At 31.3% G+C, this 14,311-nt stretch overlaps 2 protein-coding genes across 2 annotated transcripts; one reads left to right on the plus strand and one right to left on the minus strand.

Annotated features, from left to right (window-relative positions):
- Nucleotides 1-1,456: 1,456 nt before the first annotated feature.
- On the plus strand, nt 1,457-2,256 carry LOC9315241. The gene is made up of 2 exons (XM_021029629.1): nt 1,457-1,940; nt 2,028-2,256. The coding sequence occupies exons 1-2, from the start codon at nt 1,690-1,692 to the stop codon at nt 2,068-2,070; spliced, it is 294 nt and encodes a 97-aa protein (XP_020885288.1). The 5' UTR covers nt 1,457-1,689; the 3' UTR covers nt 2,071-2,256.
- A 3,055-nt stretch (nt 2,257-5,311) lies between these two features.
- LOC9315242 (3-ketoacyl-CoA synthase 12) lies at nt 5,312-7,387 on the minus strand. The gene has a single exon (XM_002880953.2). The coding sequence runs from the start codon at nt 7,128-7,130 to the stop codon at nt 5,700-5,702; it is 1,431 nt and encodes a 476-aa protein (XP_002880999.1). The 5' UTR covers nt 7,131-7,387; the 3' UTR covers nt 5,312-5,699.
- Between the last annotated feature and the right edge of the window lie 6,924 nt (nt 7,388-14,311).

Raw genomic sequence — 14,311 nt, forward strand, 5'->3', positions numbered from 1 at the left:
TTAATTTCACAATATTGCCCAAGAGAAACTTTTAATAGGCCCATTCTATGAAGGGAAAACGGCATATTCCTCCCTAAACTAAGTTGCTTTGGCTAATTCATCCCTGAAACTTTGTCTCGTGCCTAAATCCACATGAACTAACATAAAGTTTGAATTTCCTCCCTAAACAAAACAAATCCGGACTAAACCCACAAATCGTTAAACGCCGTTATTGTTCCGTTAACGAACATCTGACGAGGAGGCCACATCATCGATCTAAGCGACTGTGTTTTGAGGTGAAAACGGCCTATTCCCCCATAAACTAAGTTGTTTTGGCTAATTCATCCCTGTAATTTTATCTCATGCCCAAAACCCACATGAACTAACATAAAGTTTGAATTTCCTACATGCACAAAACAAATCTGGACTAAATTGATGGATGAAGAACCTAATTGAATAGACAGTTGCTGGGATTAAAGGTGTTTTAGGGTATGAATTCTAAGATTTTGATGAATTTTCAGATGTGTGCTTGAACAGGTTTAGTTGGAGCTAGATTCAGCACCTCCGAATCCACCAACAAAACTAACAAGTGGGAGATACGTTAGGCTCATAAGCCCATAGTGAAGAGAAGCGGAGCTGGCTCCGAATCAGGACTAAGTGAGGCGAGATCTCGGCATGGACCTGTGATGTAGGAGAGGTTAATGCGGACCTCGGACCGAATAACCTAGGAAGAGTATCTATATAAAGATGAGAGAAGACCTAGAAAAGGCATCGCCTACTTACTGGAAAAAACTCTTTACTACTTTATGCACTTGTATTCACAAGATCTAGTCAGCTGATCATTAACGGAACAGTAACATTGTTTAGCAGCTGGTCATTAACGGAACATTAACATCGTTTAACGATTTGTGGGTTTAGTCTGGATTTGTTTTGTTCATGTAGGACATTCAAATTTTATGTTAGTTCATGTGGGTTTTGGGCATGAGATAAAATTACAGGGATGAATTAGCCAAAACAACTTAGTTTATGGGGGAATAGGCCGTTTTTCTCTCAAAACACAGTCACTTAGATCGATGATGTGGCATCCTAGTCAGATGTTCGTTAACGGAACAATAACGGCGTTTAACGATTTGTGGGTTTAGTCCGGATTTGTTTTGTTCAGGGAGGAAATTCAAACTCTATGTTAGTTCATGTGGGTTTAGGCACAAGACAAAGTTTCAGGGATGAATTAGCCAAAGCAACTTAGTTTAGAGAGGAATAGGCCGTTTTCCCATTCTATGAAACCCATATGTATTTTTACCAACATAGAAAGCTAAAGACAGAATCTCCTTAATTATAGCTAGGTTTGAGTATTCGACTATTCTTAATTTCTTTTTGCTAAAGCTATTCTTAATTTCTTATGCCACCCCACGTCAATAAATTGTTAGAAACTTATGTATCAGGAGTCTATGTACCTAACGAGGGTGAGAAAGTAAGTATAATACTATTCCAAATTTTTCAACACAAAAGATTGAAACCAAATGGTGAACAAATGACGTCACTGACCTAAGTAGACAAAGCATGTACTAATAAAAAGTAGTTGGTGTTGTAATAGTTAGGTGATGACCGTTAGGTTTAACACCTAAGTTTCCAAATTTTCCCGGGAGACAAGAAGATTCAAAACACAAAGCAGAGAGAGAGAGAGAGAGAGAGTGAAATATCAATGGAAAAATGAAGGAAGAGGAGAGAGTTGGTTCGTCGTCGTCTTCTTCGTCTTCTCTTCCTGTGAGCTACGGAGTTGACTGCGAAAAATACGACTTCTCTTCCTCTGTCTCTTCTCTGTCTCAACCATTTTCTCCTGAAGGTTCAAGCAACAAGAGTCAAGTTCTTGAAAACAATTTTTCCTTTGTTTTTTCGTTGGACCATAACAACACTATCCTCATGTTTCCTAGAGATAGACCATGTTCTTGTCTCCACCATGTGTAAATCTTCTCTCTCTCTCCCTCCCTCTTTCTCTCTTGACTTCTCTTTTGTTGTTATGATTTTAATTTCTTGGTTTCTTGTGGCAGCTTCGAGTGGATACTACAAAGATGTTGTGGCTGCCTTTGTTAGCTTCCCTTATTCCTCTTTCAGACTTAAACCATCGTATCTTGTGGCAGGTCCGATAACTCTAGAGGCTTATTTAAACTGTGGTCTTCATGCTATAAAGTATATTTGTGTGAATTTGTACAATTGTGTTTCTTTTGATTTTCTTTAAGGCACAATATATTGATTTAGCTCTATATCAAATTTTGTGTTCGTAGTCATTTTTTTTTCTATGTATTATTATTTTGTGTCATTTTTTTTTTTGTAAACTAGAAAGTTCCCGACCAAAGTCTATACACCTCTCTAGGTCCGGACCAACTTTTCATATTTTTACCCGTCTCAGCTGCCACTCAATCTTGACCGCTTAGAAATTTCCAGAGTACATTTTCAGTCGAGCTATCGAACTCTGGTTACTATTTTATTTTGTTGTTGTTGCTAGTTAAATAACAACCATATTTTAGAAGTTCGCCCCTAAATTTACTAATAAAATATAGCCTGAAACTTTTTGCTTCACATGCTTTTACTATGATTTCCTTCTCTCATTCTCTCTAAGCCCGCCACACTCCTCACTCTTTTCCCGTGAGTCCGAAGTGACGACACAACCACAACGGTGACAGCGAAGGTGCGCCTTTGTCTCGACATATCTCTCTGCCTTTCTCTTCTCTTTTTTTCTTCTTTATCTCATGATTTTGGCTGCTCTCTTATGGTGGTTAGAGACTTAAGGGTTCGTCAACGACACTACACACGCACGTAAGGGCATACACAACGGCGAACCCTTTGGCCGAGTGTATGTATTAAAAAACTCAAAACAAATACAAAAAGTGAAAAAAAGTTGAGACTCGAGTGTAGCAGTACACCTGGGTATGAAGCATTAAAAAAAAGGAAAAAAAATTTCTGTCTCTACCTCTCTCTTATCTCTCTCTTTAACTTTTGCATTATTTTTACCTTTTCTTTAATTACATATATCCGCTGGTCAAGTGCTGCAATGTGTATGGTCTAATAAAAAGGAGAAGAGGAACGTGTATGATTATATTGAGAACTAGGCCCAATTAAAGCCCAATGGACTTGGTTCGTTACACATAAAAGGCATGTATTATTCCTCCAAGATTATTATTTTATTAATCAATCTGATGGTAACAACAATCTTGGTTCACACTTCACATTAAATAACGTTGCATTAAGGATATATGAATTCAGAAAAAAAATCTTTAATTCAGATTTGTATGTATCCAGAAAAAGGAAGGTGGATCATTTCAGTCTCAAAATTAGATTTGGAAAATTACGAAATCAGGTAGTAAATTTATGGTTTTAACACGATCGTCTTTTGTTGGAGTTATGTTGTGTTGGTACAAAAATGATACAAATCCCAATTTTTATTGACAATAGATTTTATGAAGATCCAACGACACCTAATAGTGCCACATGTGAAATCGAAATGAGAGTTGAGAAATAAATGTTCATCTGTTTTTGAGTGGCAAATTAATAAGAAAGTTAGTTTCTTTCGATTTTGGACCGCTCTCTTTCTACTGTCACTTACCTGTCCCTATTTATTACCTTTGTAGTTTTGATTTTGATTTTATTTTTTCCATTTCTCCTAATTATTATTTTTCGATTAATTAATTTTTTTTTTCTTACTAACACGAACTTCGACCACTCTACTAATTTAATTTCCGTGTTTTCATCCGAAAAATATGGGTTTTTTATTCCTCGTTGTAAACAATGGGTTTGTTTTACCATTCAAATTAATGTGTATTAAATGCAAATTATAGTTATCAACGATTAATCCAAAAAAAAAAGACAACTATGTAGAAACTAAGCATCTATTGTTATAAGAAAAAATAGATTATATTCAATGAGTTATAGAGAATATAGATATAGATTCTTGGTCCATAAAGTAAGTGGCAGAACCATACTGTAACCAAATTTAGTATCTAACCAGAAATATATGGATACGGTCAATTGATTTTTAAAGCCATAATAGTTTTTTCAACGGTAAAAAATAGTGATACAAAAATATATGTCAATACTTTACCTTTACTGTAAAAACTTACTAATCAAATTCATTATCATGTAGTAGTTTTTTTTAGTTAGCCCTTAAAAAGATGATAAAACCTAAACTGTGAATGCTTTATTAGTTAAACCTAAATTGAATAACGTTATTGTAACCTTGTAATAATGGAACATTGGAACTAAACAAAATAAAATTTCGATATAATCTGGTAAACAATAGACTCCTTTATTTATCAACTTTTCACACTCAATGTAACACGAACTTCGACCACTCTAGTAATAATGTCTCCAACTAGGTCTTCTCCGTATGAAAGTGATGGCATAAAAAATCTTGAAAAGTTTGACATAATGATGTTTAGTTATCGCATTTATTCTTTGCTCATCCGATTACTAAATACTCCCCTTTGTATCATAAAGAATGATTTTTGAGATTTTATTTTTGTATCAAAAAAATTGATTTTTATAAATTTTTATCAATTAATTAATATTAATAAATTGTGAATTTCAAAAATCATTAATTGAGAATTTTAAAATTTGATGAATTAATATTGGTTAATAGCTATGAGAATTGGTTTGGTATGAATAAATTGTGCATTTATAACTACTAAACATTAAATGTTTTTCTTAATTAATATGAAAACTCTATAAAATCAATCTTTTTGATACAGAGAGAATACGTTTTAACTAAGTCGATCCTGAAAATCTAGTGAGGAGTTTCTAAAACACTTTTTTTTGTTGTCGTTAAGCATGATTATAAATTTTTCTTTTTTTGGCATTTAACTTTCATTAAGCGTACCTTAACAAATGTTAATTAATTCTAAATGTAATAAAAGACGTGGCAAGAAAAAACTATATGAATAAGATGAATTTTGTCATTTTCCATGGAGACAAATGGGGCCCAGAATCTGGTAATGAAATCAAATGCCCATTGAATGTTTGCCTACCAAACAAACTTTTTTCCTTTTTATCTTCCTGTGTTTTAAAAATGTTGACACGATAAATTGTTCTGCGAATAGAAATAGCAAAAAACAAATAATGTTGCATGTAAAATGTAAATATGATTTTATAACTATGAAACGTAGATTAAGACATGTTCAGAATCTGAACATTATAATTCAGCAGTCCACTGTAGACTCCTTTATTTATCAACTTTTCACACTCAATGTAATTTATAGTCTTGAATATTTTTACTTTCATTTTTGTATTTTTTCTTAAACTACCAAAAAGGACTACCATGAATTACAGAGGCAAGCTTGAGTAAATGCGAAACGATTGTACAAAAAAAGTGAAAAATAAACATTACAAAAAATATTAAAATGATACAACATTTAACATAAGAAAAAGGAAGGCAGCATTCCAATAGGATGACAAATTAGTAAACCCTCATCGTATTGGAAGTGCATGCCCCTAAACCCTTATTTCAAAGTATGTAATTAACAAATTATAACACCCAAAAAAAATCATATAAAACAAAAACTAATTAAAGTTTCTTTTACATTGATCATATCTCCTTTCCAATCCATTTATAAAAAAAAACGTAAATTTTTAACTAAGGGAAAAAAGAAAAAAAAACGAAGAAAATTAAGGAAGAGAAAATATTGTCACCTTGTGTTGTTTTTGCGTTTGCGTTTTTGTGCCAAAACGTTTTACATGAAAGCGTCAGGGACCTTGAAAGTGTCAGGATCTTCATCTTGAATCCAACCAAACTTCTCCAAATAAGGATTCAAAATCGATTTTGGTGGATAATCACCAATGCAATGATTCCACACATTTCCTTTTGATTCACCAACAGTAAGATCTCTCACAACTTCCCAAACGCAGCTATTACACTTAAAACCAGCTCCAAAGCTTATCATAAACACTCTATCTCCTCTCTTCAATCTCTTCTTGGCCTCCATGTAAGCCAACACATACCACAAACTACTCGCTGAAGTATTCCCAAACCGGTGAAGAGTCATCCTCGCCGGTTCAATATCATACTCGTTTAAATCCAAGCTATGTCCAATCCCATCAATCACAGCTTTTCCTCCGGTATGAATGCAAAAATGTTCGATCCCGGTCTTAAAGTTGATTCCTGCCTTTAAAGGAGTCCCCGGTGGAAGATTCGTGGAACCCTTGCTAGGGTTTTGACGAATCTTGATTTTCTTGATGAGAAGCTTTAACATGAACCTTAAAAGCTCGGTTATAGGAAGAATCTTGGGTGTTATAACCTTGAGGTTGTCTACAAAAGCACGAGTGGCGGCTTTTGGTAGATTCTTCCCTAAGTAAAACCCGACACGGCCTTGTTCGTCTTCGGCTTGGATACAACAATTATAAGACTCCTCTCTAGCTCCATGGTGAGTCCGTACCATACACTTGAGCTTAAACATTGCATTCTTCTTCAAGCTACGTTTGTTAGTTAAGAGAATAGCACATCCACCGGACCGGAACAAACAGTTGGCTAAGATCATTGACCGGTTGTTTCCGCTATACCAATTAGGGCTCAAAGACTCGGAGGTAGCAACAAGAGCTAACTTGTTTGCATAGCTCTTAAAGATGTTCTTGACAATGTCTACGGAGATTAGACTCGCGCTGCATCCCATCCCGGTTAAGTTGAAGACTTTAACGTCGTCTCTCATCTTGTAATGGTTTATGATTCTTGAAGCTAAAGAAGGTGTTGAAGAGAGCATGGAGACATTGACTACGAGGATGTCTATGTCTTTAGGAGAAATTTGATTTCTCTCCAGGAGTTTTCCGATGCTGTCTACGTAGAACTCTTCCATCTCCGAGATCCCGTCTTGTAACGAAGCACGCTCTTCTCGACCTTCAAAGACAAGTCTTGGAGCGTAGGTTTGTTCTCCAATCCCTGAGCTTACTATTGCTTTGAGAAGGAACTTGTATTCGGTTAAGCCAAGGTTTTGGTTTCGATAAATGATCTCTCCGCTGAATTGAGTACTCACCATTCGATCATCAGAAGGTTTATGACATTGGTAGTCTAAAATGTAGCAATCTTTATCTTTCTTTGAGTCTATGAGTTTCCAGATCTTGAAAAAGAGGTAAGAGAGGAGAAGAGAGAAAAAGAGAAAGAGAAGATCCATAACTATTCCTTTTTTTCTTCTTCTTTGTTTTGGTATATTTGTTTGTTTGTTTTGGGCTTAAGAAGAGATGATGAAGTGTGTAAGATGCATGAAAATGAAGTGGAGATTGTAAAGGGGATTTTATAAGAGAATATATGAGAATGGATGAGGAAACGCCAGCTCTGATTTTCCCAGTGGGTTCTACACATCACCATTGAGTTGTATTATAGTATATTAGAAGAAAGAGAATTTTAATAAATTTTCGTTGAAGGTAAGAACAAGTTTAAGGTGATTTTTTTACTTAGGAGATTAAGTGGGGACATGTTGACGCGGAAGAAGACTTCACATGTTCCATCATTAAAACATAAGTGAAACTTCCTTACAATAAGTCCACCATTTACCATTTACCAAACCCTTTTCAATTTTTTTTTTTTAAAGTCCACCATTTACCATTATGTATTTCTTTCATATTTAATATCATTCTTGAATTTTTTGTCCTCTACAACTCTTTTACATTTGAAACCAGAGTTTATATACAATTTAAGAAAAAGATAGTCTCTCTCCTATATACGTTCTCAAACTCTCATTTCGTAACTTCAAATTAGGCATCAATCCGTTCGTTGGTTAACTTTGAATATCTATTGAATCCGTCGTAAATGCGAACCACTAAACTTTTCGAAAATCGCTAGTTATAAAAAATACGGATATTCAAAAGAATTTATAGGGAAAAAAAAAGATACAAAACAGTCTATGGGTGGGTACTAATAGATATTTGCTAATTTGCTCTAATGTTTAATTTTTAATTTTCATAGTTTTGAGTGATAAAAGAGTGTGAGTTACGTTGGATAAGAATGTGAACTTAGAAAGAAGAGAGTGAAGAGGAGACAAATAAAAAACACACAAAAGTGATAGTGTGAAGTTGTCTTAAGCCATCTCAACTCCCACCAACCGAATATGGCTTAAGTAAGTAATTACGTATCAATCTTAAATTACAAAAACCACTCACTCAACACTTTGGCTCACATATTCTGCGTGCGTCTCTCTTCGTACTTTCCCATCTTCTCTTCTGTCTATTGCCTTAAACACTTAATTTTACTTTTAATATTTTTCTCTCTTTCTCTACCTTAATTATATTATATTCATCAACAAAGTTAGGTGTGTGCATGTGTATGGATATTTATGTGTATTTATATATGCCTCCGAAATGACTTTCTATTTATGTATATTATAAATTTCAATATACTTCTTTCTATAACTAGGATTTTTGAGACTATTTCCGCCGTGTAAATTAGTTGCAGTGGCCAACTAAATACGGATTCAAATCTTCTTTGATATGATGTTTTACACTTTTAATTTATGATTTATTGATCAGAAATTATATATTGAATATATACATGTAATAATTTTATTGTAACTAGGTTTACTAATCAGAAATTATATATTGAATATGATGTCATTGTCACTAGGTTTTAGAATTTATATATTGAATATCTAATTAAATAAGTTTAAATAGAATGTTGATATGCTCGTAACAACTTTGATTGAGGGCTAGATTTTGGTGTTACAATTTCGTTTGGTTAGAGGATAAAGAAGGGCTTTCTATTTATGTATATCATGTTTGATTAGAGATATACGTTACATCAATATTTGTTTTGAACACTATCATAACCCATCATTATGTAGATTTTGGTGTTACAATTTCGTTTGGTTAGAGGATAAAGAAGAACTTTCTATTTATGTATATCATGTTTGATTAGAGATATACGTTACAAATGTAATATATGTTTTGAACAACTACCATAACCCATCATTAGTCATTCAAATGTAATATGTGAAAGAAGTAGAGTAAAGAAAATAGGGACATAGGAAACATATTGAAATATCACATGGCTTGCTTGGAAATTAAATTTTCGTTGCATAATATTATATCTTAACAAAAAAATGGTTAGACAGAGATTTCTAAAATTATTAGCTTGCTTCCAAACAAAACAATATTTATATCTGAAAAAATACTACGAAATTTCTCCAGCTTGATCACATTAATTACAAAACGAACAAGTTGTAGTATGACAACAAATAATTATTAGATATTCTAAGATAATTGTATTTTTACAACCCATTTGTGATTTGTTGTTACTGAAGTCACTATACGATGTTCTCAATCGAGTCTCACACCTTTTCTGTGAACGTTTTAGAATTTTACAGTCTATTTATCTTCTCAGACCATCTTTATTGATGGTCTCTTAATACAACTCTTATGTTAAGAGACATGTCTTATAATTCTTTTAACATAAAAATTGTCTTAAGAGACCATCAATAAAGATGGTCTCAGCAATTCATAAGTGATGATCCATTCACTATAATTATTGATCTCTTCGCGTCCATACATGCCTTTATTTGTTCCATTTTGATGAAAGTTGATAATTTTTTTTTTTTTTTTGAACACCTATGAAATGAAAGTTGATTGACGAAAAAAAAAAAGGTTGATTCCGATGCAGAATTTTATAAAAGTGAAGCTTGTCAGAGTTATGATTAACAGGAATATTGATCTTTCATTGAGATTTCAATGAAGAATTCCAGTTTAAAAAAGCATGGAAAAAGATGAATAGGCTAGTCCTAAGCTATTGACCCAACCCCTAGGAAGGTGCTTCAATTTCCACCCGTGAATCTTAAAAGATTCGATAACTATGGTTTTGTATGGGCCATCCTTTTTCTCTAAATCTCCATCATATTTTTTATCGTTAGTTATTTTTTTTCACCTATGATCGTTTCGTAATTACATTTTTTTCTTTTTCTTTTTTCCTTTTCTTTGTGCATTATTACTTGTTTGATGTTTAATTCATTTGTTTGTTGTTTTTCACTTAGCTTGACTCTCGTTTGTCTTCACTAAGATAATCTCTAACACCTTTAGTATGGAACAAAATTGGTCCTCAAAGATTCGACTCGTCCGTATTATCATTTGTACACGGTTTCTGGTGGCTCTTGGCCTATACGGCACCCGACCCTTGAGTAGAGCAATAGTTTTAGGCCACACAACACATTTAAGTTTAATGGCCTCATTTGGAATATTAATCGTAGCTTAGTGTTGTAGTTGACTTTTTTTTTTTTTTTTTTTTTTTCACTTACTTATTCGTTTGGGTCTATATATATATATATATATATATATATATATATATATATATATATATATATTTTTTTTTTCTTCAGTCTCTTGGATCGTTTCTTGAAACTTGTTTTTTTGGTCATCATATTCTTTTTTGTTTGGTCATCATATTCTTTTATTAAGTTTGTAACACTTTTTTAGTTGTCTATACAATTCGCCACTGAATATTTCCATAAATCTAAAAAAAAAAAAGATCTCTAGAAGTTCAGTCGGTGTTGTCTCATCTCTTAATTAAGATATTTCTTACAAGATTCAAATATTATTCTTTTACAATAACACGTAAATTTTTTTTACACTTTTCAAATTTTGTTTTCTAAATTAAAAAAGTCATCAGTTCTTTTTTGACTTTTATACATTATAGTTTGGATAAGATGATATTTAGATTATTGAAAAATTGGTTGTTTGATAGATAACGACGAACTATCTTAAATGCAGTCAACTAGGCTGCTTGAAATCTTAATTTAAACAAATTTCGTAATTACAAGTCTTCTACTGAAGTGAGGTTTATTTTGACTTCCGTGATAGATCGGACTTGGAGACTGAGATTATAAATGAGGAGACGACATTAATAGTCAAGCAGAAAGACTTCGTCCAATTTTCTTTTCATGCCGTGATAGTCCAAATAGATAAACATTCATAGTACTATAATATTAGTGACAATAAATAGTGACAAAGATTGATAACAACTCACTAATACTCTCGGCATCCATAAGGAGTACTTAACAATATGTGCTTGGTCAACGCTTAACACACTTGTCCAATATTGTTATTAAAAACTATTCAGTTTATATATTCTCCTCGTTTCAAAATATAAGATGTTTTACTTAAAACACATAAATTAAAAATATTTATTTTTAAAAAGTTCAGCTAATTATTAAAAACTATATATTATAATGAATCATAAAAATTAAATTAATCTATATTTTTCATAAAAATTTGAAAACGTTTTATATCATAAAAAAAGTTTATCCAAAACATCTTATATTATAAAACGGAGAAAATATATTTATAGGAAATATAACTAGACTAGCACTTAAAAGTCCTCTTATCTTATTAAATAATAACTAAAATTCAGACTTCTTGCGATGTCGCGGGGAAAAGATTTCAAAAAAATTTAAAGAGAAAAATATCAAACGAAAATTCATAATGAATTGAGACAACTTTGAAAAAAAAAAGTTTTTAACAATAAATCAAGATATATTTTACGAAAAATATGATAAAATAGCATAAATCTCAAAAGCATTTGTTTAGATTTATGTTATTATTAGAAGAACATTATGGTAAAAAGATTCGATCAAAAGTAAAAAATATTAAATGAAGAATTATAATGAGTAGACGAAATTCAATTTGTTGAAATATAATTATATAAATATATTCAATAAGACATTATGATAAAAATGTAATAATTTCTATTTTGTTATGTTAAAGAGAGACAATGGAAAAAATTTAACAAATAACCTAAATTGATTGTTATTTAGGAAAAATAAGATAATGATATAACAAAGTAGACAAGAATACAACTCTATATGAAAAAATATCAAACAAACAGTAATAAGAAATATATACAACGTTTCTAAGAAAATAGAAAAATATTTATAGAGTTAAATAGATATGAAATTTTAAATAGGTAAAACTTGTAAAAGACACAATTATTGGAACGAAGAGTTTGTGATAAAAACACGAATAAAACGAATATATAAAACTCTAAATGAACATGTATATATAAATTTAATTAATGTTCACAAAAAGCTTTTATAATGGAAAAAGTTGAAAGAGTTTACTAAATATATCAAAAGTTGTAATATTTCATCAAATAAACTAAATGTTGCAACAGTTCATCAAATATACCAAATATTGCAACGATTCATTAAATAAACCATAATTTACAACGGTTTGTCAAATATACCAAATGTTGCAACAATTCGTCAAATAAACTAAAGTTACAATGATTTGTAAAATAAAATCAAAAGTTGCAATGATTCGTCAAAGAAACTAAATATTGCAATGATTCAATTAAAGGGTTATAATATCATTTAAATACATTTTAGTAACTAAAAATTAAAAATATTAATTTATGAAAAGTTACATCGAAAGATGCAACTGTAGAATTAAATGATAACGATTTATAAAATAAACTAAAAATTGTAATCGTAAAAGAAACTAAATATTGCAATAGTTCAACTCAACGGTTGCAACCATTTATGAAGAATAACAGTAAAAAGACGCAATCGTAGAAGACATTTATTCGGATTGTAACTTTCTAAAAAACACAACAATAAGACACAACTGTTCACAACTGCAAAAAAAAATTATTTGGATTGTTATTATTATATAGATTAACTAGACCAACACTTATAATAAGATATCTAAAATGTTCTAACTTTTATTTTTTCTTAACTAAAAAAAACTGACAAATATTTTTACATGTGTTATTGATCAATTAAATTTGGCTTATATTAATTAAAAAATCATTTAACATAGATATCAACTAATAATCAAGGACCACTGAAGTTTAAAATAACAATATAAGGGATTTAACATTAATTTAATTAGATAACAATTGTATTTATCATTGTAATAGTGTTTTTATTCATTAAATGAAAACACCAAAAGTAATGAGCTTATAAAAATGATTTTTTGATGAGAATATTAGTATAATTATAATTATGTTTTATTCTAAGAATTTAACACATACAGTTAAAATGAACAAGCGAAAAATTTAGAAAAATGGCTTATAGGAATAAAATTTTGAGAATATTAGTAAATTTTTATTTATGTTTTATTTATTAATTTTACTCAGGTAAAATTAGTTTGACATGAGACTATATTTAAAGATATGTAATATACTAAAAAAATTATACGATTTCTTTGGTTATATGCTTAAATATATATATATATATATATATATATATATATATATATATATATATATATATATATATATTCTGAAAGAGACTTGAAAGCATTGCAAGTTCTACTACTTTTTCTCATTTTGGATGTTTAATCAATTTTAAAATATATTTATACGACTTATTAATTTTAAAGATTTTTACGATATATATTAATTATCGGTGTTCCCTCGCAATATAAATACCATAGTTGTCCATACCATCGTATTCGAGAATAACTATTCTTAAAGCTAAATGATAAAATTTCATCTTACATAAAAATAAATATAAATACTAGGGAATTTTGCCAAATGTGCCATATTTTGGGAAAATTTAAGCAAATGTACCACATTTGAAATGGATTTAGCATCCATACCACATTTGGTGTTTGTGTGACAATTCTTGGACGATTTTGCCCTTCTCTGTGCGTCAGGTATGTGTTAGGGGAATGAGGTACAGTAGAAGCCGGTTGGGAAACGGGGACAACTTTGTGTCAGAGAAGGACAACTTTGTCTGAAAGACAACTTTGTGTCACAGAAGAAGGACAAAACATTGCATTAAATGCAGTTTACATTTACCATGAACAATAATTATGAAATAGAGTGAATGATGTCCTCCAAGAATAAGTCCAGATCTCTTAATTGTCCATCGCCAGATGATGTGGTTTTACCAGCCAGAGATCTGGATTTACTCGGGGACAACTTCTCTTGATTGTCCATCGCCAGATGATGTGGTTTTACCAGCCAGAGATATGAATTTACTTGGAGACAAGTTGATCTTTATTTTATTCCGCCAAAGAGCCGAAGACGAAGATCTGGATTTACTCGGGACAACTTTGTTTTACTAGAGGGACGAAAACGGTTACCAATGTGTTAGGAGAGAGACTGTGGACGGCAGAAAATTCTGAGAGTCCCATCAACCGCAGGGTCTTGTCTCAGTAAGTTGGAAGGTAGAATCATCTTTTCACATGATGAATGTGGTATGGATGCTAAGTGGGCTCAGAAAGTGGTACTGGGCCTAAACTTTTTGAAAAAGTGGTAATGGGACTAATTTTCCCTAAATACTATAGTTGTCCATACCATCGTATTCGAGAATAACTATTCTTAAAGCTAAATGATAAAATTTCATCTTACATAAACACAAAAATATAG

The sequence above is a fragment of the Arabidopsis lyrata genome, assembly GCF_000004255.2.
Source record: "Arabidopsis lyrata subsp. lyrata unplaced genomic scaffold ARALYscaffold_4, whole genome shotgun sequence".
In the NCBI taxonomy this organism is placed as follows: Eukaryota; Viridiplantae; Streptophyta; class Magnoliopsida; order Brassicales; family Brassicaceae; genus Arabidopsis; species Arabidopsis lyrata.

Coding starts and splice junctions, on each gene's coding strand:
- LOC9315241 (XM_021029629.1), top strand. CDS start 1,690: ATGAAGGAAGAGGAGAGAGTTGGTTCGTCGTCGTCTTCTTCGTCTTCT. Junction 1,941..2,027: donor TGTTCTTGTCTCCACCATGT/GTAAATCTTCTC, acceptor TTCTTGTGGCAG/CTTCGAGTGGATACTACAAA.
- LOC9315242 (XM_002880953.2), bottom strand. CDS start 7,130: ATGGATCTTCTCTTTCTCTTTTTCTCTCTTCTCCTCTCTTACCTCTTT.